Below are 25,250 nucleotides of genomic sequence, written 5' to 3'. Positions count from 1 at the left end.
TTTACTTTGTTTTTACTCACTGCCAGCATCATGACCTTTACTAAAAACCAAACCATTGGCTCTTTAATCTGTATCTGAGAAGACAAGTGCCCATAAAATACAATTTAAAATAGTATTTATATCTCCATTAACTCTATCTAGTTTCTCTTTCTATAATAAAATTCACCCTTAACTATCAATAGCAGATTGCAAACACTAATCTGAAGGACTGTTTTGGAATGCCTTTGGAAAGTATTGTAGTTTGTTCCAATTACCCCTTCTTGTTTCTTTAGAGCCTAGAATATCATTGGAACATGAAGTTGTTATTTTTGCTGTTATTTCTATCTTCCTTCCCTTAAGCACAAGAAATTTAAGTACTTCATTTTGGTTCTGTTATTCCACTGACTTTCTGCTGAAATGTCTGTTTTTACAGCCTGAACAATAATTCATCCTTCTCCATTGCAACACTCAGGTGTTTATTCTCCATTGCATTACCTGCTATTCATTTGTGTGCTTATCTGTTGCCCGTGCTGTATCAAAAAATTCAGTACTTTTTTTTGGCTAGGTATCCTTTCATCATGAGAAGTACCTGAATACTATTCTGTCCATACCTGCATTTTCTTTCTTTTCACTATCTGTCTTTTCACCACTGATATTCCTTTATCCATTCCTATATCCCTGTATCTTGGTCTATCGGATTTTTTTTGAACCAGGTTTGGAAATTAAACCAGTTTCTTTTGACCTTTTCCCCTCACTTCTCAGTTTAAAGCTTTTCTTATCAGCCATCAAAGCCTTGATGTCAGAAGGCAATTTTCCCAGATAGTCAGATGGAATCCAGCCTTTGAAAATGCTCTCTTTTAGCAAATGCATCCCACTGGCCAAGCATTCCAAAACTTGCCTTCAGCACTGATCTTCAAGTCGTCTATTGATCATCATTATGTCATCATATGTCCGATCTACCTCTGTACTGACTAGAAAAAATATTAGGGCATTCACTAAAATGGAACACAATTATCTTAAAAATAAGGTATAATGTTCCTTAGTTAGAGATGCATTGCAAAATCGAACTGTTATGAAAGTTTAGTACAACTCTGTAAAACAGGCAAACTCATTGTTAGTAAAATTTATTATTAACAAACTTTGAACTAACAAGTTCTGCATCTGAAAGAAAAATCCTTAATATAACAAGAAAGGTATGTTTTGATCCATCATTCCAACTGAACTTTGCTTTTTATATCTCAGTTCATCTGTACTCTATCATTGCCATTACTGATGGCAACCAAAGATTGCCTCAAAACCCTACAGTGGTTATTTTGGAAGACCTGATAATTTTAAGTTTTGGTAGGGGAAAAAAAGTGATGTTGGATTCTTTATCTTGTTCTTTCATGTTGAATCATGTCTTTGGCAGAGTGCTTATTCAGGTCATGCCCAAGAAGTGCAGGAGATGATGGTGAAGCACTGCAGTGACTATACAACCTTTGTTAGTGGAATGTTTTCTAATTATGAAATGATCCCACAAGTGAAAAATACATTTTTTGTTTCAACTACCAGATCACAAAGCAAAGCAGAATATGAAGAAAAAGGGGGCATGAGAGCCATAACAGCTGTCAAAGAAAAATCAACAGAGATATGTGCTAAGTGCAGGAGTCACTGGACGAGGACCACTATGTTTCTGCTAAGAAGAACAGCATCCTTAAAAGCTCATTCATTTCAGATTTACTCTAGTGTCATTCCACTAATTTCAATAAAGCAATTTTTGATCAGCAATCAACTGTAACTACTTTATATTAATATAGATTTGACTAGCTAGCTTTGAGGATCTCTCTGTTTCTACAAAGGACTAAAACACTTTTATTTGCATGTTAGACATCTTTTCAAATCTAATTCTTACCTGACAAATGAAACAAGAAATCAATACTATGTAGTATATACTGTATAATGACTTGGAAACTTCTTAACATAGCTGTGCTTGCTTCAGAATAGGCATTCAGTATTCAGTATACAATTATTTGGCACTGTTACACTTGGCCAAGTTCCACTGAAAATATGGTTCTGTAAAAAAGAGGCAGACCAAATGGGAAGTATCTGTACATTTATGTTATTTTTAAGTTGCCTCACACAATACAGTCATATAAAAATCAGGTTTTATTGTGTCCTTTTCCATCATATTTAGGAAAACACGAATGGAACAATATTGAAAGCTGAGATTGTTCAATTCCTACAGATATAAAGATTGTATACTGTGCATGTACCATATGATGCACACATTCCCACATCTTAAGGAGATCCCTTAAGGAGATTTTAGTGGCAAAACAGCAGTTTGAGTTTCTCAGGTTGTCATAGGCTTTCTTACCTCTGCTTTGGCATGCGGATGAGTGGCTGTTTATGGCATCTCTTACTAAGGCCAAAGAGCTTATGAACAGTTTTCTGTGCCTTGAGGAAGAGTTGCTTCATGCTGTTTTCTAGTTGCTCATAGCGACGTTGAAAATTAGAATCCATTGTCCACAAATGCATTACAGTAGATGTGTTCAGGAAATAATTCATGGGCAGCCTTTTCATAAATAATTTGAATTCATCTAAAAAAAAAAAAAAGTCTTTAATTATGTAGTTATGGCTATTGTTGCAGCAAAATTAACGTCTAATTTTGTTGAACTTCTAATTTTTTAAAACTTGAATTTTTGTGATTTTAGCATTGAACATTTTAACTCTTTCAAAGTAAAAAGGTAACTATATTTTTAGTGGTAATATAACGAGCAAAAGTAAATTTTTCATAATTTTTAAATTCATGTTAAAACAAATACAAACACTATCAATATTTCTCAACCTGGATAATACAAAGATTAAATAAGAATCGTAATTTCTTAACTTCAACTCTAGGATCTGAAAGTGAATATGTATTTAAAGATAAATGTATATTGACTCATTTGGAGAAGATAGGAAACTATCTTAAAAGGAGCATATACTAATACTTATAAAATGCAAGTAAATGTGATTTGACAGGCCAGCTCTCTTTTAGACATGTTCTTTTGCCTGAGACAAGCCATTAAGGATCAGACTTTCAAAAGTATTTAGAATTGAAATGGACCCTTTCGAAACATTTTACAGTACTTTGACACTTAAAAACATGTTCCTCATAACTTCTTTTTGACTCATGTCCCCATCTCTGAAGTGGTAAAAAGGAGTTCCTAAATCACAGTATCACTGTTATTGTGAACATCCTATGCTTTATGATTTGTTCTGGTAACTCAGTCCACATAAGATACATAGACTGAATCTTATTAACGGAATTTTATTTATCAGTGAACCTATTTCCATAAGTAGGGTAATTTACAACTTGATTTATAAATTTGGAACCTAAATAAACTTCCATTTAAAAGGGCTCTAATTACTGGGGAAAAAAAATAGAAAATTAGTAGCACACTTGAATGCACATTTGTTCTTTTTCTTTCTTGTTTCCATACGTCAGTACGTCTTCCTGTCTGCCCTCCTGCCTGCTGCTGTCCTCCTACCCTCACAATCCATTTCTTCTTTCAGCTTTTTCCTGCAGCAAACTCACTTATCCTACAGTCTGGTTTTCACCCTGTCAGATGCTCCTTTTGGGTAGTCTACACTTCAACAGACTATGTGAATGCAATGATGCAACTGACTGAAGTAGCCTCCTGTTTAAAACTAGAGTTAATCATAATATTTAACATTGCTATAATTTTAGGTTGCTTGTGGGAGAGGATTGATTGGTGAAAATGTCTGCTTACATGAAAGATTACTCCATTAGAATCATTGTTTGTAGGTCTTTTGGTTTTAGCTTTAGCTTTAGTTTATCCTTTTTACATTTTTACACAAAAAAAGGCAAAAATATTTTCTTTTTTATGGGTGGAGAAGAAAGATCTTTTCCAAATGAGCTAGAGTGACCCTCGTCCACATCCTGAGAGACATGGGGCCATGATGAAATAGAACAGCCCTATTTTGGCATAGTATTTTCTGTGATGAATCAAGATTCATCAGAAGACAAAAGGCATTGAAAGGGTCTTCTGGAAAGTAAAAAATGAAAGGCAAGGGGGAAAGGGGATGAATTTATATTTAACAAAGTGGTTTTAATAATTCATCTGGGGGGTCCTTCGCAATGGTTTATTAATTTTCTCCTCATGCCTTCTTCTTTGGGTATTAGTTGTCCATTTGTCCACTGTTCTCCCCTTGAGGACAGCACCCCTGCACCTCTGCTGTCCCTGGGTACAAATTAATGGACTGAGGAAAGAAACCCTTTCTTTGTTTTATCGAGTATTCAGACCCACTTATCTTTTGCTTTTTCCCTTCCCTAATTTTGTCGAAGAAGCTGGTTCTTATCCTCTGTCCAAGAGTAAGTATCTGTTCCTAGGTTTGTGGCTTAATAATTGGAATTAATAGTATTATTTAATGAATTCTACATTACCAGATGAGCATTTTTCTGAGTCTTAGTGTAGTTTTAGGAAAACCAGTTCCCCGTTTTCTCCTTCACAAGTGACAATTATACCTTTGTGTCCCCACAATACACACTACACCAGTCGTCACTTCCCTTCAAGGCTTCAACAGATGCTGTGAGAGAGGGTTATGTCTGGCTTATCTAAAGGAGGCACAGTACCATTAACTTGGTAAAACCTTCCAAGCCTAAAGAGCATTTTCAAATTCTACAAACTGGCAGGAAAAAAAAAAAAAAAGGAAATAAGGTTAACTGAACTGTTACAAAGTATATCCTTTGTCAAAGCACAGATCTGCAATTTGTATAAATCAGCCAAGCCCTACTGACTTCAGAGGAGTGTACTAATACACCTTAGTGAGGATCAGATCCAAAAGCCATATTCCTACTACCTGTTTTAATTGCTAACTTCCCTTCTGTTTTTGTGAGACACTGGTATATCTATTTAAACTCAGTGTCATGAAGCCAAAACCAAACCCAAATCCCTGAGGAGAGAATGTACTTAGATGATGCCTTTTCAGTTTTCGTATTGCTGTAATAACTTATTTAAGAAACATTGTATATTTGCTGTCCTTTGCACAATGCCAATAAGCTCTACAGCTAACAACTAATTGGATGCAGTGTTTAGAAGTGATAAGGAGGGTTTACATTCCTTAACTTGCAATGCAAAAGCATTTCCAATGGGAAAATATTTCTTTTTCTCCCTGTAATAAACGTAATCTTTGACTATCCCTCTGTCCTGTATGATGATGCTAATGAACACCATAATGCAGGTTAAAGAGAGACAGAGATAAAATGAGCATGATTACATAGTGTCTTCTGGAAAAAAGAAAAAAAAAAAAAGAAGAAAAGATAATGTGCTCATATCTTAAACAGACACATTTCACGATCTGTGAAACTACAACATGAACTCCTGTCACTGAGGGATGATTAAACTATTACACTCTAATCAACACATTGTAACAGCTATTCCTCAGGATTAACAGACAGTATTATAGTGCTGGGGGCCATAGAAATCGATGCTTTTAAAACATGATACTTGATACCACATATGTTACAATTTTAACACTTTGTCATCTATTTTCACATAGTAGCTCATTTTTTCATATTCTTAACTAATTGCGAATAATGGGGGGAAATGTAAAATATTATATGCAGTGGTTGATCAAACAAGTTTATTTAACTTTCATTTTATGGCTGGTCATGTCTGTTTTTCAATTCCCTCTTTCTGCAAGGTAAATCTTGCTTGCATTAATGGTATCTAGAGATTGAAATGGCATACCATATTTCAGTGGCAAAGGATAAATGAAAAATATCACAATGGGAGTAAACATTATTGCTGAAATCAGATTAATATCAGACATATTTAGGCCGTAAACAACACCTAGAGCTACTTAGCTTGTAACTTGGATTCTCAGTGTTATTCAGTGTCAAAACAGGGCTTAGTGATGAATACAATGATTAACATTCTGCATACAGAGCTAGCAAAAACCGGGAAAATGCCATAAGCCTCTTCAAAGAATTTCAAAATTCTCTGTTACAAGGTGTCTGCTCTGTGTTGGAAGAGAACAGGACCCCTCATGTCTCTGCTACAAATACTTTGCATATCCCTGATATTTTGAATTACTAGATTTGTACAAGATTATCAGAACTACAAGACCATGGAACACTTCTGTTTTCATTTCAGCTGATGCTGAGTGTTTTTTGGAACTTTTCCAGGCTATCAAAATGTTTTGTGTTAGCTTGTTTGCTAAGGTCCCTTTTGCAGGATCTTTGGAAGCATCTTGGAAGTCAACAGATTTATACCAACTTGGGAATTCAGAAAATCGGGTTAATAATGGTAACACAGGCTAACATCTAACTGTGCAATGTAATGCTGGCAATATTAACATGCCACATAATATCACTGCACTTTCTTCTCCTATTTTCTTTAGATTAAACAGAGCAAGTCCATGAACGAGATTTCAAACTGTCATTCCTAAAATTTTCTTTTAAACTGTATAACTACTGTTTCCGCAATCAATGTAACAGAGATTATTTCCAGACTATGGGTGTTAAAATCAGAGTAATTTCCTCCTCACAGCCCAAGATACACACTGTGTAAAGGCAAAGGACAATCTCAGCTTCTGCAGTCAAGATAACATGAGGATAAAACAAAAACTCCTTTAAGCCATAGCTTGTGTCTAGGGAGGTCTCAGTAATGTACTTTATGGAATATTAAAATTCCTGAATCCCTTGGTAAATAGGTAAACTCAAATTTGACATGGATTTCTAACAAAGAAAAAAAATACACATAGTTCTTTTTTTATATTTTTTTTCTGTTGGCTCTGTATTATGGCTGAAATGAATGACAATATATGTGCTGTCACATATGTCAAAATGGCTGAGTAAAAATCCAGTTGTATGGCCAGACTCCATGTCTAGAGTCTTGCTAAAACTGAGGTAAATGTGAAGAAATTAGGTGAGGGGACAATCTATATGCAGTTTATGAGAATGTAAAGCAAAACACAGTTTAAAAAATAACCTGCATTTGGTGATACGTAAAGAAAGAAATTGTTTTACAACAAAGTAAATTTAAAAGAAATTTCAGCCACCTTCTCTCAGTCTCTAGAAACTACTGTTTCTGAGGAGCTGGTGTTCCATCAAGTTTTATTCTGTCATTTATCTTAATACCATATTCTGATGAGCCCTTTTACCTAAAATAAAATAATTTAATCTTATGGCATCAAAACCTTTAGTATCGGAAAATACAACATAATGTTTAAGTAAATATATAACACATTATGGATTACATAGTCTAAACTGAATGTTAATTTTTTTTTACCAATATTCAAATATGGAAAAAAAATAACATTTTCTGAGAAAAAGCAGCCTTACAATAGCTGAAAAAGTATTTTGCCTGGCCAGAAGAATCCTTTATTGACTGAAACAGACTATTGACATTAGGTTTATATATCGCATATATATTTCCTAAAATTAATAAGAATTTGGACTGTAACAGTTTTTCCATTTAACAAAGCTCAGTAGAAGTGTGTCTGTAGGAGAAAACCCCTTTTTATATCATAATATCATGTCAAAATCTTCCATTAGACAACAATTGAAATGGGTTGTTTTGTCATTTCTTTAAATGATGGTTTAATGAAACATTTTTCTCCTTTATCTAACAATAAAAAATCTTTGACAAACTTTTTAGTGAATAAGATTGTGTATGTTCATTAGTTTGATTGACATCATTTGTGACACCAACATTGTCTGTAAAATCTGTGCATCTGTCACTTGTACATATGTCCTCTTTTCCTATCAAGCTCCTTAACTTGTTCTAAAGGCATTAAAATTCTTCCATCACAGTCTAGAAGTGTATAATACCTCATGTAAAAACTGTTCTGCTTTGGCTCTAACAAAATGTTACAGTGGGCTTAAGGCAAATCGACAAAAATCGACTTAACAAGTAAGGGTGTGATATTATATGTCTGAAGAAAAAATTATGTAGTCTGACATGTTAGTCCAAATGAGAGCGTTTCATACAATTTCAAAATAAGCTGAAGCAAATTTGTGTTCTATGTTGCATTTAATCTTTTCTCATTCTTATAATGTGAATTACTTGCAAATGACCACTACTCTTTACAGACCACTACTACTTTAGGAAGCCGTCTCCCTTCTTAAAACATGATAGGATGAGTTGTTAATTTAGGCTTGGTGTGACCTTGGGTGGTCTCTAGTTCAACCTCTTGCTCCCAGCAGGTCATCTCTGACATTAGACGAGGTTGCTCAGGGTTTGGTCCAGTTGGGTCTTGGAAACTGCTGTGGATGGAGACAGCAAAACCTCTTTGGGAAACCAAGATTCAACTGCACTCATGGAGAAAAAGTTTCTCTGTATCTCCAGTCTGAACCTCTCTTGTTTCAGTTTATGCCTGTTGTCTCTTATCATACAGAGCCTGGCTCTGTCTTCTCAAACCCCTCCCTGCAGACAAGGTGGCTGCTTTGAGTCCCCCAAGGCCTCCACGCACAAGGCTGACCAAGCCCTCCTCCCATGGCAGGTGTTCCAGCCCCAACAGCTCTGGAGACATCACTGACCACGCTCCAGTTTGCCAATGCCTTTCCTGTACTGTGGAGTCCAAAATTGAATGCAATATCTGAATGTGATTTAACAAGTACTGAGGTTAATCCCCTTCTTGATCTCCTGGTCATGCCACTGTTCATATCATCCAGGATGCTGCTGCCCTTGGTGCTGTCAGGCCACTCTGTATTCCATTCCACTCACTGACAACAGGCTTCAGGAACTTTTCTGCAGAGCTGCTCCTGGCCAGGAAGGTCCAGCCTGGATTACTGCTGGGGCTTTGCCTGCCTGGGCAGGGCTTTTGCTCTTGTTGAACTTCATCTGGTCACTGTTGGCCCAATCCACCAGCCTGTCCAGGTCCCCCTGTATGGCAGCCCTGTTGTTGAGCTTATCACCTGGTTCCCATCCCCCCTCCCCCCCCCCGAAAAATTGGTATCATCAGCAAACTTGATGAGAGTGCACTTCATTGCTTGCTCCAAGTCATTGCTAAAGAAGGTAAACAGAGAAAGTCCGGGAATAGACCCTTGCTGTATTCCATTTAACACTGGTCTTCGTGTAAGATATGTGACACACTAACCCTGTCTCCTGCAACATTCCAGTATCCAAGTTAAGATACAGTGGTCTGGATGGAAGGAAAAATGGATGGGTAAAAATCCAGTTGTATGGCCAGATTCCATGTCTAGAGTCTTGCTAAAACTGAGGTAAATGATATCCATTGATGATCCATTTTATCATAGAGAGAATGTGGTGGTTCAGACATGATTTACCCAGTCACCATCGTCTCCCTCATATCCCTTGTGCTAGCTTAATGCTGGCTGGCTGCCAGATCCTCACCCAGCTGTGCTCTGACTCCCCCTCCTCAAAAGGACAGGGTGAGAAAATAAGATGAAAAATCTCATGGCTTGAGATAAGGATAGGGAGATTACTTATCAATTACCAACATGGGCAAAATGATTCAACTTGGGGAAAATTAATTTATTGCCAATTAAAAATAGAGTGGGATAGTGGGGAAAAAAAAAAAAAAAAGACAAAACTAAAAACACCTTCCCCCCGTCCTTCCTCCTTCCAAGGCTCAGCTTCACTCTTTACATTCCCAACTCTTCTATGTCCTTTACCCCACAAACAGTGCAGGGGGATGCAGAATGTGCATTGCAGTCGGTTCATCAGACTTCATCTCTGCCACTCCTTTCTGCTCACACTCTTCCTCCATTCCAGTGTGGGGTCCCTCCCACAGTATGCAGTCCTTCATGAACTACTCCAGTGTGGAGCAGTGGAGTGTTGTCCTCCATGGCCTGCAGAGTGGATATCTGCTCCACTGTGATCTTCCATGGCTGTGTCACCATGGTCCTCTGGCTGCAGGTGAATCTCTGCTCCGGCACCTGGAGCACCTCCTCCCCCTCCTTCTTCACCAATCTTGGTGTCTACAGGGATGTTTCTCTCACATTTTCTCCCTCCTTTCTCTCACACCTGCTCTGCATGCTTTCTTAAATATGCTATCACAGAGGTTCCATCAGCATCACTGATAGGCTCAGCTTTGGGCAGCGGTCAGTCCATTTTGGAGCCAGCTGGCACTGGTTCTGCCTGGCATGGGCGCAGCACCTCATGTCTTCTCAAAACAGGCCACCCCTGCAACAACCCCACTACCAAAACTGTGCTGTGTAAACATGTCCAGAAACATGTTCCAAGAGGACTCAGTCCATGATTTTCCCAGGGACCACAGTGAAGCTGATCAATCAGTAGTTCCCTAGACCATCCTTTCAGACTTCTTTGATTATTGGCATAATACTCGCTTTTCTCCAGGCATTAGGGATCATCCCCAGTCTCCATGATCTTTCAAAACTAACAGAGAGAGAGAGGTCTTACAGGGATATCATTGAGCTCTCTCAAAACCCACAGATACGTTCTGTTGAATCCTCTGCACTTACATAAGTCAAATTCTCTCAAATAGCCATTGATTCCACCATTATTCACTGCTGTTAGCTCCTCTCCCCCTTGAATCCCCTTACTAAAGTCAAGGACCTGGGAGATTTGCTGGTGAAGACTGAGGGCAAAGAAGGCATTGAGTACCTCTGCCTTATCTAATTATGTTGAAAGAAATATTTAGTTTTGTTGAAACAAAACATTTAGTTTCACTAAATCACTCAACCTATTCAGCAACAGGCCCAAATTTCGATGTTCAATCTTTTACCTCTAAGGCAACTATAGAAGCTTTTCTTGTTGCTCTTGCAAGCATTGGTTCTAGGTTTTCCTATCACCAACTCTAAATGTCTGGGCAACGTTTCTGAATTTTTCCTTGGTAGCCTGTCCCTGTTTCCACCTTCTGAATGTTGCCTTTTTGCTTGGGAACTCTGTCATGTATTCCCTGTTTAGCAAAGCTAGTAACCCAGTATATACATATATTTTCCTGTCAGGATGGACAGTTCTTACGCTTGGAGGATGCTGTCCTTAAAACCTGGCCAGCTTTTCTGAGCTCCCTTATGTTTAGAGCTGTCTCAGAGGGAATATCACCTACCAGTTCCCAGAATCAGGTGAAGAATGGGGTGCTGGCAAGGGCTTGCAGCCATTAGCTCCAAAATGTTGCTATTTAAGCATGCTGCAGCATGCTTTAAGTCTTACATAGATGAGCCAGGAGCTCCTGGACAAACAGAAGCCAGTGGGGAGGCACCATTAATACCCAGCAAAGGAATGCCACCTGGAGAGGAGCATAAAGTAATTATAGCTGCTCCAGCCGAGTCAGCATAAATGAAGGCACGGCTGAAGTGCCTCTATGCAAATGCATAGAGCATGGGGAACAAACGGGAGGAGCTAGAGATAGGCTAGAGATAGGCATAGTGCCTATGACTCCAAGGCTACGATCTCATCAGTATTGTGGAAACTTGGTAGGATGACTGGAATGTTGCCATGGAAGGCTACAGGCTCTTCAGGAGAGACAGGCAAGGGAAACAAGGAGGTGGTGTTGCCTTATATGTTAACGAGCAGCTGGAATGCATGGAGCTCAGCCTAGGGGTAGATAATGATCGAACTGAGAGCCTATGGGCCAGGATTAAAGGAAAATGGGGAGCAGGGGACATTACAGTGGGAGTCTGCTACAGGCCACCCAACCAAGAAGATTGAGTCGATGACGCCCTCCATAGACAGATAGGGGCAGCATCACATTCACAGTGAATGTGATTGATGAGAAGCTGAACATGAGCCAGCAATGTGCGATTGCAGCCCAGAAGGCCAACCGGATCCTGGGCTGCATCAAAAGAAGTGTGGCCAGCAGGTCAAGGGAGGTGATTCTGCCCCTCTACTCCACTCTCGTGAGATCCTACCTGGAGTATTGCATCCAGCTCTGGAGTCCCCAACATAAGAAGGACATGGAGCTGCTGGAGCGCGTCCAGAGGAGGGCCACGAGGATGATCCTAGGGTTGGAGCAGCTCTCCTATGAGGAGAGGCTGAGGGAGTTGGAGTTGTTCAGCCTGGAGAAGAGAAGGCTCTGGGGAGATCTTATTGCGGCCTTCCAGTACCTAAAGGGGGCCTACGGGAGAGCTGGGGAAGGACTTTTTACAAGGGCATGTAGTGACAGAATGAGGGGGAATGTCTTTAAACTAGATTAAATATTAGGAAGAAATTTTTCACTTTAAGGTTGGTAAGGCACTGGAACAGGTTGCCCAGAGAGGTTGTTAAGGCCCCATCCCTGGAGGTGTTCAAGGCCAGGCTGGATGTGGCCTTGGGCAATCTGGTCTAGCGGGAGGTGTCCCTGCCTATGGCAGGGGGGTTGGAACTCGATGATCTTCACAGTCCCTTCCAACCTAAACCATTCTATGATTCTATGATTCTAAGACTGCTTTTGTAAAGATCAGGTCTACATTCTGCTGCTTTCCTCACCCACTCTTTTCCAGACCCTGAACACCACTATTTCATGTCCTCTGCAGCCAAGGTTGCCATTGATTAGCCCATCCTCAAAAAGCACTTCTTTGTTAGGGAACAGCCAGTCGAACTCTGTGTGACTCCTGTTAATACATCCAGTACCAAGATGTTATTCCTGACACCGTCCAAAAACCTCCTTGACTGCTTATGTCCCACAATCATGGCTTTTCAGCAGACGTCACGGAGCTTAAGTTTAGCACAAGAAGCAGGGTCTGTGATCCAGATGTATCCTTGAGGTGCTTAAGGAAGTCTTCGTGCACTTCCTCATGTTGACCAGGTGGTCTGTAACACAGTGCCACCACAATGTCACCCTTCCTGGCCTGTAATCTGACCCTGACCCACAAGCTCATGTTGCCCATCCCATAGCAGTGTTCCATACATCCAAGCTACTCTTTAACACAGAGGGCAACTACCTTCCTCATCATCCCTGCCTGTCTTTCCTGATGAATTTGTATCTATCCTTCACAGTATCACAGTCAGGCAAGCTGTCCCACCCTGTCTCTGTTATCCCAAAAATGTTGTACTTCTGTGACCTCGTGCAGCGTTCTGGTTCATTCTACTTATTTCACAGGTTGAGTGCATTTGAGTCAGCATACTTGTGGTGACTATCCATTTGTACTGTTTTATCATTACTCTTGTTACTGTCACCCTGCACTATGTATTCCTCAGAAAAATTTTCCATTTACTTAGTAGGAACAAGAACACACCACATGGGCCTGAGCCACATCTAAAGCCCAAATAGAGGTAAATCTGGCCAGGGGCATCAGGGGCAACAAGAAAAGCTTCTATAGGTGACAAAAAGAAGACTAGGGAAAATGTGGGCCCACTCAGTAAGGAAATGGGAGACCTGGTCACCCGTGAGATGGAGAAGGCTGAGGTACTCAACAACTTTTTCACCTTGGTCTTCACTGGTAAGGGCTCCAACCACACCGCCCAAGTTGCAGAAGGAAAAGACAAGGACTGGGAGAAAGGTAACACTCACTGTAGAAAACCAGGTTCGAGACCAGCTGAGGAACCTAAAGGTGCACAAGTCGATGAGCTTCATCTGTGGGTCCTAAAGGAACTGGCAGATGAGGTTGCCAAGCTACTATCCATTGTATATGAGAAGTCATAGCAGTCTGGTAAAGTTCCTACTGACTGGAAAAGGGGAAACAGAACCCTCATTTTTAAAAAGGGTAAAAAAGAAGACCTGGGGAACTACAGGCTGGTCAGTCTCACCTCTGTGCCTGGCAAGATCATGGAGCAGATCCTCCTGGAAACTATGCTAAGGCACTTGGAAAATAAGGAGCTGGCTGGTGGCAGCCAACATGGGTTCACTAATGGCAAATCATGCCTGAAAAATTTGGTGGCCTTCTACAACAGTGTTACAGCGTTGGTGGATAAGGGAAGGGCAACAGATGTTCTCTCTCTGGATTTGCGCAAAGCATTTCACGCTGTCCTGCACAACATCCTTGTCTCTAAATAGGAGAGGCATGGATTTGATCTATGGACCACTTAGTGGATAAGGAACTGGCTGGATGGCCACTCTCAAAGAGTGGCGGTTAACTGATCGATGTCCAAGTGGTGAGCAGTGATGAGGGGCATTCATCAGGGGAAGGTACTGGGCCCGGTGCTGTTCGACATCTTTGTCAGCGACATGGACAGTGGGATTGAGTGCACCCTCAGCAAGTTTGCTGATGACACCAAGCTACATGGAGCAGTCAACAAGCTGGAGGGAAGGGATGCCATCCAGAGGGACCTTGACAAGCTTGAAAAGTGGGACCATGCACCCCTCATGAAGTTCAACAAGGCCAACTGAAAGGTTCTGCATGTGGGTTGGGGCAATCCCAAACACAAATACAGGCTGGGCGGAGAATGGATTGAAGACAGCTCTGAGGCAGAGAAGAACTTGGGAGTGTTGGTTGATGAGAAGCTCAACATGAGCCAGCAATGTGCGCTCACAGCCCAGAGGGCCAACCCTATCCTCATCTGCATCAAAAGAAGCGTGGCCAGCAGGTCAAGGGAGGTGATTCTGCCCTCAACATAAGAAGGACATGGACCTGTTGGAGTGGGTCCAGAGGAGGGCCACAAAGATGATCAGAGGCCTGGACCACCTCTCCTGTGAAGACAGGCTGAGAGAGTTGGGATTGTTCAGCCTGGAGAAGAGAAGACTCTGGGGAGACATTACAGCAGCTTTCCAGCTTCTGAAGGGTGCCTGCAAGCTGGAAAGGGACTTTTTACAAGGGCATGTAGTGATAGAACAAGGGGTAATGACTTCAAAGTGGAAGAGAGTAGATTTAGGTTACATGTTAGGAAGAAATTTTTCCCTCTGAGGGTAGTGAGACACTGGAAGAAGTTGCCCAGAGAAGTTGTGGAGGCCTCATCCCTGGATGTGTTCAAGGCCAGGTTGCGTGGAGCTTTGAGCAACCTGGTCTACTGGAAAGTGCCCCTGCCCATAGCAGAGGGGTTGGAACTTGATAATCTGTAAGGTCCCTTCAAACGTAAACCACTCTGTGATTCTATGTAGTCACTCCTCTGACACACTCCAGCCCTCCTCTAGCAGTATTGTTGGTGCTCACCGGGATGAAGAGCAAGGGACAATAGTCTAAGATGAGCCAAATGAGTCTCTCCTCAACTTCCCAGATCAAAGTTCCCAGAAAACTTCCCCTGAGAGCAGATCAGGTCAGCAGAGGGGGACGTCAGTGTTCAAATGCCACTACCTGCTGCTTTTTGGTGCTTGCATGTGTGTCAGACTTAGCCAGCTCTGATAGCTCCCCAGGACACTGAACCTATTCTGCAGTCACAGATCTACAGGTGGAAAAGGAGCTGTCTTCCGCGTGCAAGAAGTCACAAGCCTTCTGTTCCTCATCTTGACAGGCTGCATTTGGCACTTGATGGAGTATAGACTCAGGCTGCCCATCATGTGCAGCTGAGGGTTCAGATGCTTGGCTCTGCAGGGTCTCTGTGAAGATCCTATCTCTTTTTTTCATCTTCTGCAGTGCTTTACAGAAGGAATACAGTTGTCTCTCTGAGGAGTGATTCATGAGATGATGTTCCAAAGGCAGGTGCCTGTAATAACACTTTTCTTCATTCATATCTGTCAGAGGAAAAATGCTTAAGGACCTTGAAACTTTACATTAAATCAGAAATTTCAGCTGTTGTTTTAGTTCAGTTGGGGTGTGTTTTTTTGTTTTTGTTTTTGTTTTCAAAATAACCTGTGTCCTTGTCTATGCTAATTGTTTGTTTACACTTGGTTTTAACATGACTCCAGCCTTCCTTTGGCACTACTTATTTTAATAGTAAGCCAAAATAAACAGATAGTATTGCATAAGGAAAATGAGCAACAGTCAGAGCCAACAAGAAATATTCAGACCAAAAGCTTTCATTTAAAAACACTAAGAAAATATCTCTAGTGGCTCCAGCAATATATTTACCAACAGATTTACCTAAAGATGACACACAGCAGCAAAGAAAGCCATCCAACCCTGCTCTGCCAATTTGATTAACATGTGTACCCATTTCAGTGCTGCCCTTATCTGCTGATGCTGTAAATAAGCCTACTATTTCCTACAAATACTGTTTTATTTTTGTTATAGGTTAGAAGCTGGATCAAAGAGTACCAATTAATTTCAGACAAAAGATAAGGAAAGCTGCTAAAGCTATTAATTACACAACAAAGAAGGCTCTTTAGTAGAACTGTGCAGAACATAGAAAATACATTTCGTGAAAGGATTTTTGGCATTCCAAAATTAGAATGTAACTTAAATCTTTTGAAATTCTCTAAAATTCTTTAAATGTTTCTAATTTCTCTGAAATCTTCTAACAGGAATATTGCAAGGTTTTCTTGTTTTAATTTGCTGTGAATCTGTCCAAATACTTCACCTTGACAGAACAGAAATTTTACATTTTCATGTCAACCTTTAATTTTGTATTATAACATAAAAGTTATAAAATAAGAAATGACAAAATGAATAAACATTTCAAAATGAAGGCCAAAGCACTTTGGCTTAAAGCCGCTGCCTCAATATTTTGTAACATTCTGTAGATAAATCTTTATCTTTGTTACACTTTAACTGTCTTTTCTGTTTAGACTGGAAGTTCTTCAGAAACAAGCATGCCTCTTAATTTATCTTTTGTCCTGGTTGGAGGTGAAACAGGACCGATTTTGTTCAGTAACTGCTTCTTAGCTGGGCCTCTTCAAACTACTGAAATTAACAGCATATTGTGCAGACAATATTCGCTCTCTCAGAGTGATATGAGCAACATTTGTAGTTGATGCCAAGGCATGGTATGCAGTGAGGCTCCTGCTTATACTCATTGCTATAACACTCAAGGCCAACCAACTTTATTATGTGCCCTGTTGGAAGGTCAGAAGTGGAAAAACATAATGAGGTCCCACCTGCGGGGAGGAGCGGACAGGACAGGTGACCCAAAACTGACCAACGAGAGTATTCCATCCCATCTGCCTCATGCTCAGTATAAAAGCTGAGGGATCAAAGGGTCAGCTCTCTTCCTGCAATGGCCGACGTCTGAGGAGGACTCTGCTCCTCTGCCTTTGATCCAGATCCTGAATGCAGATCTGGAATCCAGTTCCCATCCGCCACCGAGTCCAGTCTGGGACTGCCCCAGTGCCAGCCAGTGTTGTGGTTGTCATCGTGGGAGCTTGATACGGTTTTGTATATATTTCATTATTTCCTTTTGTTTTATTGTTAATATTTCATTAAAGTAGTTTAGTTCCTTCTAAACTCCTAAGTCTCTTTTTCCTCCTCTGCCTCTATCTTTGACGAGGGGTAGAGGGGAGCATCTGTCAGTCCCATCTGGGGTCCCCCAGGTCACCAGTAGCTCATCTGGCCTAAACCACAATATCTTTATAGGGCAGTCAGCACAACAGACCCCATATTTAATTGTTGCCATGTATTACAAATAATAACAATAAATTTGCTTATGGCTCCAGGCAACTGCATCCTCTGTGGTAGCTGCAATTAGTGCAAGGAATAAGAGTTCTGGTAGGCAAGATCTCATAATCCCCAACAGTTTATCACACTTTTTACATAACTGTACTGTATGTGAAAAACCTTCTACTCTAACCATGTGACTAAGGCGCTATAATTCCTTTCCCATAACAATGTTTTTAATTGTAATCAGGGCAATAAATATGACAGAAAGTCAAATACCAGTGTCAGCTGTAAATTGAAACCTCAAACCACAAAGCTTGCAGTCTGAGAGAAGAAAAAGTAATAGGACCTGCATTTCAAATGGTTGTATTTGATTGCGGTTCAAAGTGCTTCCTCAATACTGTGTAGGTATTATTAAAGAGATTTTTAAAATATATATGTTTTTTTTTTAAATACACCACCATGATTCAAAAGCCTGGAGAAAACAAAGTACTAAAAGGAACATATATTTGGTTTTGTGTTGCAATGAATTTTAGTTGTTCATGATGCATTACTTAATTTGTCAAAGAGGTAGCAGATGTGTTCCAAGAAATACATGTTTGAAAATAATCCAATTCAAGGAAGCATAAGACTGCAGCTTGAAACTACCTTAATTCTTCACAGAAAAGATAGTAAAGCTGAATTCCCATCCCCACCCCCACCGCCCCCTGGCCTCCCCCGGCCCAATCGAGGCTAAATCGTTCATCTCTCCCTATAATTAAAACATTCATTTCTGCAAAGCAAATGAACTTTCCTTTAGACTTTCTGAAGGGCAAACAGAAAGAAGGAAGTGTACGTGCTCTGGAAGACATGGGCTTCATATGAAGGACCAGTGAAACTCAACACAATATTGGGCATGTTATTTAAACTGGCACAATCTAGCTGCTTTGTAAGCTTCAGGGGAAGCAAACTTTTATTATTCTTGCATTAAGGTAGGTTTGTGGGGTTTTTTCTCTTGGATTTCTTTTTTGAAGTGAGGAACACTGCAGGAGGAAAGAACAGAGCTAAGTATCAGCTAAGTATCAGCGCAGGTGAAAGTGGAATTGGTGGGAAATAGAGATCCTCTGATTGTTCATTAATATGTAGTCTCTGAGGAACCTTATGCAAATGTTACAATACAACTGATTTTACGTATATGTTATATATGTTTATATATATAGGCGTGTATATACTTGATTGTTTTACATATATATAGTTAATGCAAGTAATGTTATAGGAACGGGAAGCCACAGATAGATACTCACAATCATTGGGACTCTCTTAGTGCCCAGATAAAGAAGAAACAATTGCAGAGCCAAAATTGGTAGCAAAGACAGAATATCATGCTGCAAATCATGGATTGGATTGATTCTGAAGTTTTACTAGGTAGGAGATAATAACATTCCCTAGGTTGCTGCAAGTTGAATGGACTCAAATTTCATATAATCAAGAAGTGACTTGGTTCTTATTCTCAATCTAAATATGACCTTGACAGCAAGTTCACTTTTCAGAAACCAAAAAGCCAGACTCCAACAGATATCTCTGTAAATCCCAACTTTTGAAGGACATTGCCTCCATCCTTTCAGTTTATCTTTTGGGTGTGATTTTGGTTCATTATTCTTTTAAAAATGTTCGTATCACTACACTTCCAAATGGATGTCTCTTGGAATTCATTGTAAGCTTTCAACAAAAAATTCTCAAAAATTTCTTTATGGGTTATTTTGATTTATTTATTTTTTTTTGTAAACACTTTGATCATTTCAATGTGGTTTACAAGTATTCCTGCAGCATGGATGTTCCAATTTCTATCTAGTGCTAGCTATTATTATTTTTCTATAGTGTTCTAGATGCACATAATGCACAGGACAATTCTTGTGCGTAGTTTTAGAAATAGACTTTGTCACCCCCAAAGTTACTTTACTTGTTCTTGGTCATGTTGGCAACTCCTGCAGTTTGAAAATTGGGTAAGGTAAATAAACATGTAGTGTATCACGGAAGGATAGTTCAGGGAAGAAACTGAAGTGTTCTTGGAAAACATATTGAAGTAAATAACCAGTGTTAAACTCTTACGGGAGATTTAAGAAGCTATGAATAAGAACAGGCAACACTGCCCTAGAAGAAATGAGAGGCCACAGAGTGACATCCCTCTTAATAAAGAAAGTCCAAAGCTGCCAAGGCAGATTGGAATTCCACCAAGAATGAGTTTTTTTGTCACTAGCTTTGAAGAGAATTACCTTATGTCCTGTGCATGGTGGACATAAGTAGAATTATATTAGACCAAGTCTTCTGCTCCTCCTCTTATTACGATGTCATCACAATGTTTAAAGTGTCTGATCATGCAATGCCATGTAAAACTTTATAAGTTAATTTGCCAGGTGCTGCTTTAGCAGGAGTCATATAATGCTTTTAGTTTTAGAACAGGGGCAATTATATTGATGTGACCTGATTGGCTGTACCTTCATTTTTGGAGTAGAAGATGGACAATTTAGACTTTGACTCTCTGAAGAAATTATGCAAATCCCATCTATTCATTTTATTAAAACAATGACACCTCCACAGGGGTGGTACAGGTGGGGAGTATTGGTCACAGGAGGGATGACAGTTGCTGTATCTGTTCATGCTGTTGATTAAACTTCCTGACAACCACACAGGGAAGTTAATTATTGCGAGGCAAATTAACACCCTTGCAAGATAATAGAGAAAACAATAATTAGAACTCAGAAGAACTCAGGGGGCTAAGTTTTCTTGGCCTTGCGCCTGAAGATGTAAGCATCGTTTTAAAGAAAACTGCCACTCTACTGCTTGGGGCAAATAATTTGAACCATATTGATTGAAGTCTTTAATCTCAGTGATTAAAAAGTCCATTCAACTGCCAGTGAGTCTGTTCAGACTTTTCACAAGGAGTCTCTCAATTAAGATTTCAAGTAAGACTCACATTGCATAGCAATCGGTCTTTTCTGGTCAACAGAGAGAAAGACTGTGCTGCCTGAATGACCTGTGCAATCATGCCTTGTGTGTACTAAGTACAATGAGCTTGCAAGGGCTTTTTGATGGGTAACTTCTCTCATCCTTCTGAACCAATGAAAACGAAGCTTATTAGAGAAACCCTCCAGTATTCAGTTTTAGTTCCAGATTTCATTTTTAAGCTTATGCTATATGCATTTGAATTGAAACAAAGTAACTGCAAAAGCAGTAATATGTCACCAGGCTGTGGTAAGAGAGAACTTCTAGCGGAAACTCTCGATTGCAAATGACAGCATGGGACTCTAAATTTACAGTCTGTCTGTGATGCCAAATCAAACCTAGTCATCTTGCAATGTTATTTAAGACTTGTAATCTCAACATAGAGTCTGAAAGTCAGTTTGGGCACTTTTCTTTCATTATAATTGCAAGAAGTTTCTTCCGACAAGAGTGGACACATAGCAACATCTATATTTAAACTGACATTTCCAAATTAAAGCTGCAGATACTCAAACTGACTGAAAGAAAAAACCTCAACAGATGTATTACTATGTGCTCAGCATCTAAGTGTCTCTACATGAAAGAATAATGACTGCAAAACTTTTTCCTGAGAAATACTAAGAGATTTGTGTAGATTTTGGGATAAAATATGATCGCTTGCTATGGATGTATGTATTGACTGACTGTGTGACTGTCATATCCAGTCTCTGACTTTGGAACTGCCTTAGAATTCCTCCTTTACAGCCTCTTTACAGATTCAGTAATCATAAAGGCAATGCTGCCCATCTGTAGCAAATTCATAATGCTAGAAGAATTCTCTCCTGAGCATCTGCACTTCCGTCAGTGCCAATTGTAATTTCCAGTCTTGATTTTACTGTATTTTACCATGGTGTGCAGCCTGTGTATTGGACATCACCTTCACTGTGAGAATAGGATCTTCATCCTTCACAAGAAATGTTAGAACAGTTTTGAAGCCTGGAGTCAGCACACAATGCTATTTTATAAAGACATGTAATGTGACCACAAATGTTTAGTCAATTTTTTGAGAATTCATGACTCGGGTAACTCAGATGTCTATACAGCAAACCACCATCAACCCCAAAATGCAAAGTGTGAATTTAAACATATTCTACCCTTTAGTAGTATTCAACAGTAAAAATATTGGCCAAGCTTACATATGAGTTTCAGTTGATTAAGGTGTCGATTAACTTCAAGAGTGAGAGAACACTAATTCTTCACTTTTTCCAAGACCAGCTTTGGGCTTCTGTTTTTGGTTTTAATAAAATGGATTTGCAGATCTGGGAAGTAGATGTACTTAGTGGATAGAGCCTTTCCTATTTCACAGTTGGCATTTTACAGTATACTCATATCTCATATGGGAAAATACGAACTGAATGAGAAGGGAGACAGTTCTGAAAGTGCATGATCAAAATACAGTGGGTTTCCACTACTATGACATTTCGAAGATAAAGATATAAAGTCATGACACTATTAAATGGATAATTCTCTAAATCTCACTGAAGATTATGGAATGGTGGATACGATTACTTTCTGTAGATTATACATAAAAGTAATTCTATTAGATGCAAATGCTACCCCCCAGAAATTAATTGGGTGCCTGAACTTCCTCATCTTCAGTAGTTCTGTAATTCAGTAATAAGCTTATCACCTCCTCAATTATAGAACCTGCTTTCTTCAAACTTAAATTCAGGTTTTTTTGTAAACGGGATTTAGGGAACATCATTAGTTCAATAACTATAAAGAAACGGAAAAATATAATTGAACTGAGAAAGCAGGATCCTAAAGTCTCAAAAGTAATCTATACTGATGCAAACAAGAACACTTTGGTAACTTTCTATGTAGTGCTATATATTAACTAAGGATTCAGACGTAATTTTTAGGTGAACCTTTTAAAACTGTAGATTTTTCCAGATGATTTTAAGTCAGTAAAGAATAACCAATGCTTAATAGCAAGAAATCCTGGAGCTATTAAGGAATTATGAAATGCATTAGACATGAAGTCCAAATCCAGTGAATCCAGAGATTTAAGAAGAAATAGCTTGCAACAGCAATTCACTTCAGCTAGCACTTTGCAGTCAAAGCAATCATGGAGCATGGATGCACAATGAAAAATAGTTTCAGCAAATATTAATGTGAAAGTTGATATCGATTTACTTTGGCTTTACTTATACCACTTGTACTTTCTATGATACTGAAATTTACCTTTTGAATTATCTTTATATAACAGATACAAAAATTATTGAAAAAATCAAACTGTACGTTTTGAGAAGAGAAATTTGTCTTTTAAAGCTATAAAAGGACAGATTTCAAAATATTTACAGGATGACTTTGGATGTTTAATGACACTTGTGAGGCCACGTGTCTGGTAACATAAACAGTTTTTGTGTTCAGTGGGCCAAGTTCTTCAAAGTCCTAGATATCTCTGATCTATTTAAGCTGAAGTTGAACATTTAGGCACACAAGTCAAACCTATCAAGTTAATGGACTACAAATGATTAAAATAAACACATATCTCAGTGCTTCATCAAAACATTCTTAAGCGCAGCTGTGGCAGGAAGAATTCTGTCCAATTTGTTGTAGGTGTGTTATTTTCTTCCATAGTATTTTGTATTTAAACCAAATGTTTAAAAGAATAAGTTTTCAATTTCAAAGTTACTTTGAAAATATACCTCATAATATTTGTTGCACACCTCCTTATCTCATGCCTTTCAAGGAAATATTCCAAAAGAAATTTTGGTGCCTTCTAGGGAAAAAAAGAAAAACAAAAAAACCAACTGCTCAGCACTTGGAAAATATGCAAGGCAAGCTGCCACTGCGTGTGAGCTATGCGAAAATAAATGCTTGGATAGAAGATTTTACTTTCATGTTTCCAGGAGGTCTCATAAATGCTAGCGATAAAAAAAAAAGAAATTACGAAAATGCCCTTTTGCCATCATCATAGGGTTTGAGCAACCCTATAATCCATATCTTTATTTATTTTAACAGCCTTTTTAATTTAGAGAAATGAAATTAAGTTTCAACATAGACTGCTGCAAATTTCTTTTAGATGTCACTGAGCAGACTCCTTTAAAGAAAATTGATGTCATTTGAATTTTGTAAAGAAGTTGCCAGATTTCCAAAGGCACTCTGCAGGCAGCCACACCAGGATTATGATCATATTTTTCTCCTTGCCATCAGAATCTAGAGCCTATGGGTATTTTTATGAGTCTTCACGCTTTTCATGTGTTTTAGAGCAATGGGTCATAATCTCTGTAAAATGCCAAATTGTCAGTCATTGACAGGGTTGCATGATAGAATTTGCTTCTTTGTACATTAAGTCTTTCCAACAGAGTCACAAGGACTTCCAAAATTAGTGATGTGTAACAAGACAACATATTCACTAACACAATCTTCAACACTGATGCAACCATAAGCTGTGAAATGTCTCCATACTTCAAAAGTTTGATAAATTTTTCAAGGAATCTTTTGATGCTTTTTACTGTGCAGTAGCTTTTTACTTTACTAACTAACTAGCACTTGAGTGCTTAGGTTAAAGGTTTTTCCTGAAATAGAAAGTTGAACTTTACTGAGACGATGAGGTAGGAGGAGGAGGAGGTGGACAAGTACAAGCTCCTAGTAATAGGGGCAGAAGGGGCAAAGGAAAATTGGCAATATTAAAAGAACAATGCATTGAAAATGAGGGGCAGGATACAGGCATACTAGTGAAGATTGTAATGCTTTGATCTAATTAATGTAGGTGGACACCATATTCTGGAATCTCAGTAAAACTTAGTGGCTTGTGATAAGAGCAGGTCAACTAGATTATCTAGTTGCATTTTTAGGCTACAAATTCCTGTGAAAGGCTAGTTTCATGCACATTAAGAAAGGATAAATGAAACACTGCTTGATTCCATTAGAGGTGATATTTTTAGGCCACATGTTAGACGATAAGAACACAGCTTCTTGGAATGATGTTCTCAGAAATAATATTGCTTACATATTAATTCAGCCAAAGGCCTCAAGATACTAATGAAATTTGTTAATCAAATCTGAAGAGTTTTAGTATGGAACTTTGATAAGGAAACAGCTGCTCATTTGCAAGGGTAGTAGATGAGTCTGGAGGCCACAAGATGTAATAAAGAATAAGCAGATGGTTCAGAGTAAACAATTGTAATTTCTTGAGAACATAGTATGTACCCTGATATTAAGATGTTATATGCATCTCATTGAGCTAATAGTGATAAGGTATGTACTGCTGGAGGGCAGCTAGAGAGATGAATAAGGCAGTCAATTTTACTGAGAGGCAAATAACATACTGCTGCTCCATGTCCTCCAAAATGAGATTTGAGTAGTTAAAAGGTGGCAGAAGAGCCTGAGTGAAAAGAAATTTGCACATAACAATGAATGACACACTCTAAACTGGAATATGTTTGGTCATCTAATCTATAATAATCATAGAGGATCGTCATTACCAGCAAACCAAAATTGCAGACCAGAGTCCTCCTATGTGAAAACCAGGAAAATTCTTTGATCACATAGCAACAGAATGATTGAGGTGGAAAGGACCTCTGGTCCAAACCACTGCTCAAGCAGGGCCACCTAGACCCAGTTGCCCAGGACCGTGGCCAGATTTTGAATATCTCTAAGGAGGAAGACTCCACAACCTCTCCGGGAAACCTGTGCTAGTGCTCAGTCACCCTCACAGTGTAAAAGCATTTCCTGATGTTCAGAGGGAATTTCTTGTGTTTCAGTTTGTGCCCATTGCCTCTGGTCCTGTCACTGAACACCACTGAAAAGAGCCTGGCTCCATCTTCTTCAAGCCCTCCTTTCAGGTATTTATATAGATTTGTAAGATTCCCTGAGTTTTCTCTTCTCCAGGCTGAAAAGTCCCAGCTCTCTCAGCCTTTTTTCATAAGAGTGATGTTCCAGACCCTTCATCATCTTCGAGGACTCTCTCCAATATGTCCAGGTCTCTCTTGTACTGAGAAGCCTAGACCTG

At 39.3% G+C, this 25,250-nt stretch overlaps 1 protein-coding gene across 1 annotated transcript in view; it reads right to left on the bottom strand.

Moving 5' to 3' along the window:
- Positions 1-25,250, bottom strand: part of BRINP3 (bone morphogenetic protein/retinoic acid inducible neural-specific 3) — a 212,151-nt gene that overhangs the window by 37,131 nt on the left and 149,770 nt on the right. The window contains exon 6 of the mRNA XM_009886361.1: positions 2,333-2,555. Within this exon, the coding sequence (XP_009884663.1) occupies positions 2,333-2,555 (223 nt within the window). The remainder of the gene's footprint in view (positions 1-2,332; positions 2,556-25,250) is intronic.

The sequence above is a fragment of the Charadrius vociferus genome, unplaced genomic scaffold, assembly GCF_000708025.1.
Source record: "Charadrius vociferus isolate BGI_N301 unplaced genomic scaffold, ASM70802v2 scaffold785, whole genome shotgun sequence".
Classification (NCBI taxonomy): Eukaryota; Metazoa; Chordata; class Aves; order Charadriiformes; family Charadriidae; genus Charadrius; species Charadrius vociferus.
This window is presented reverse-complemented; position numbering and strand designations above follow the sequence as displayed.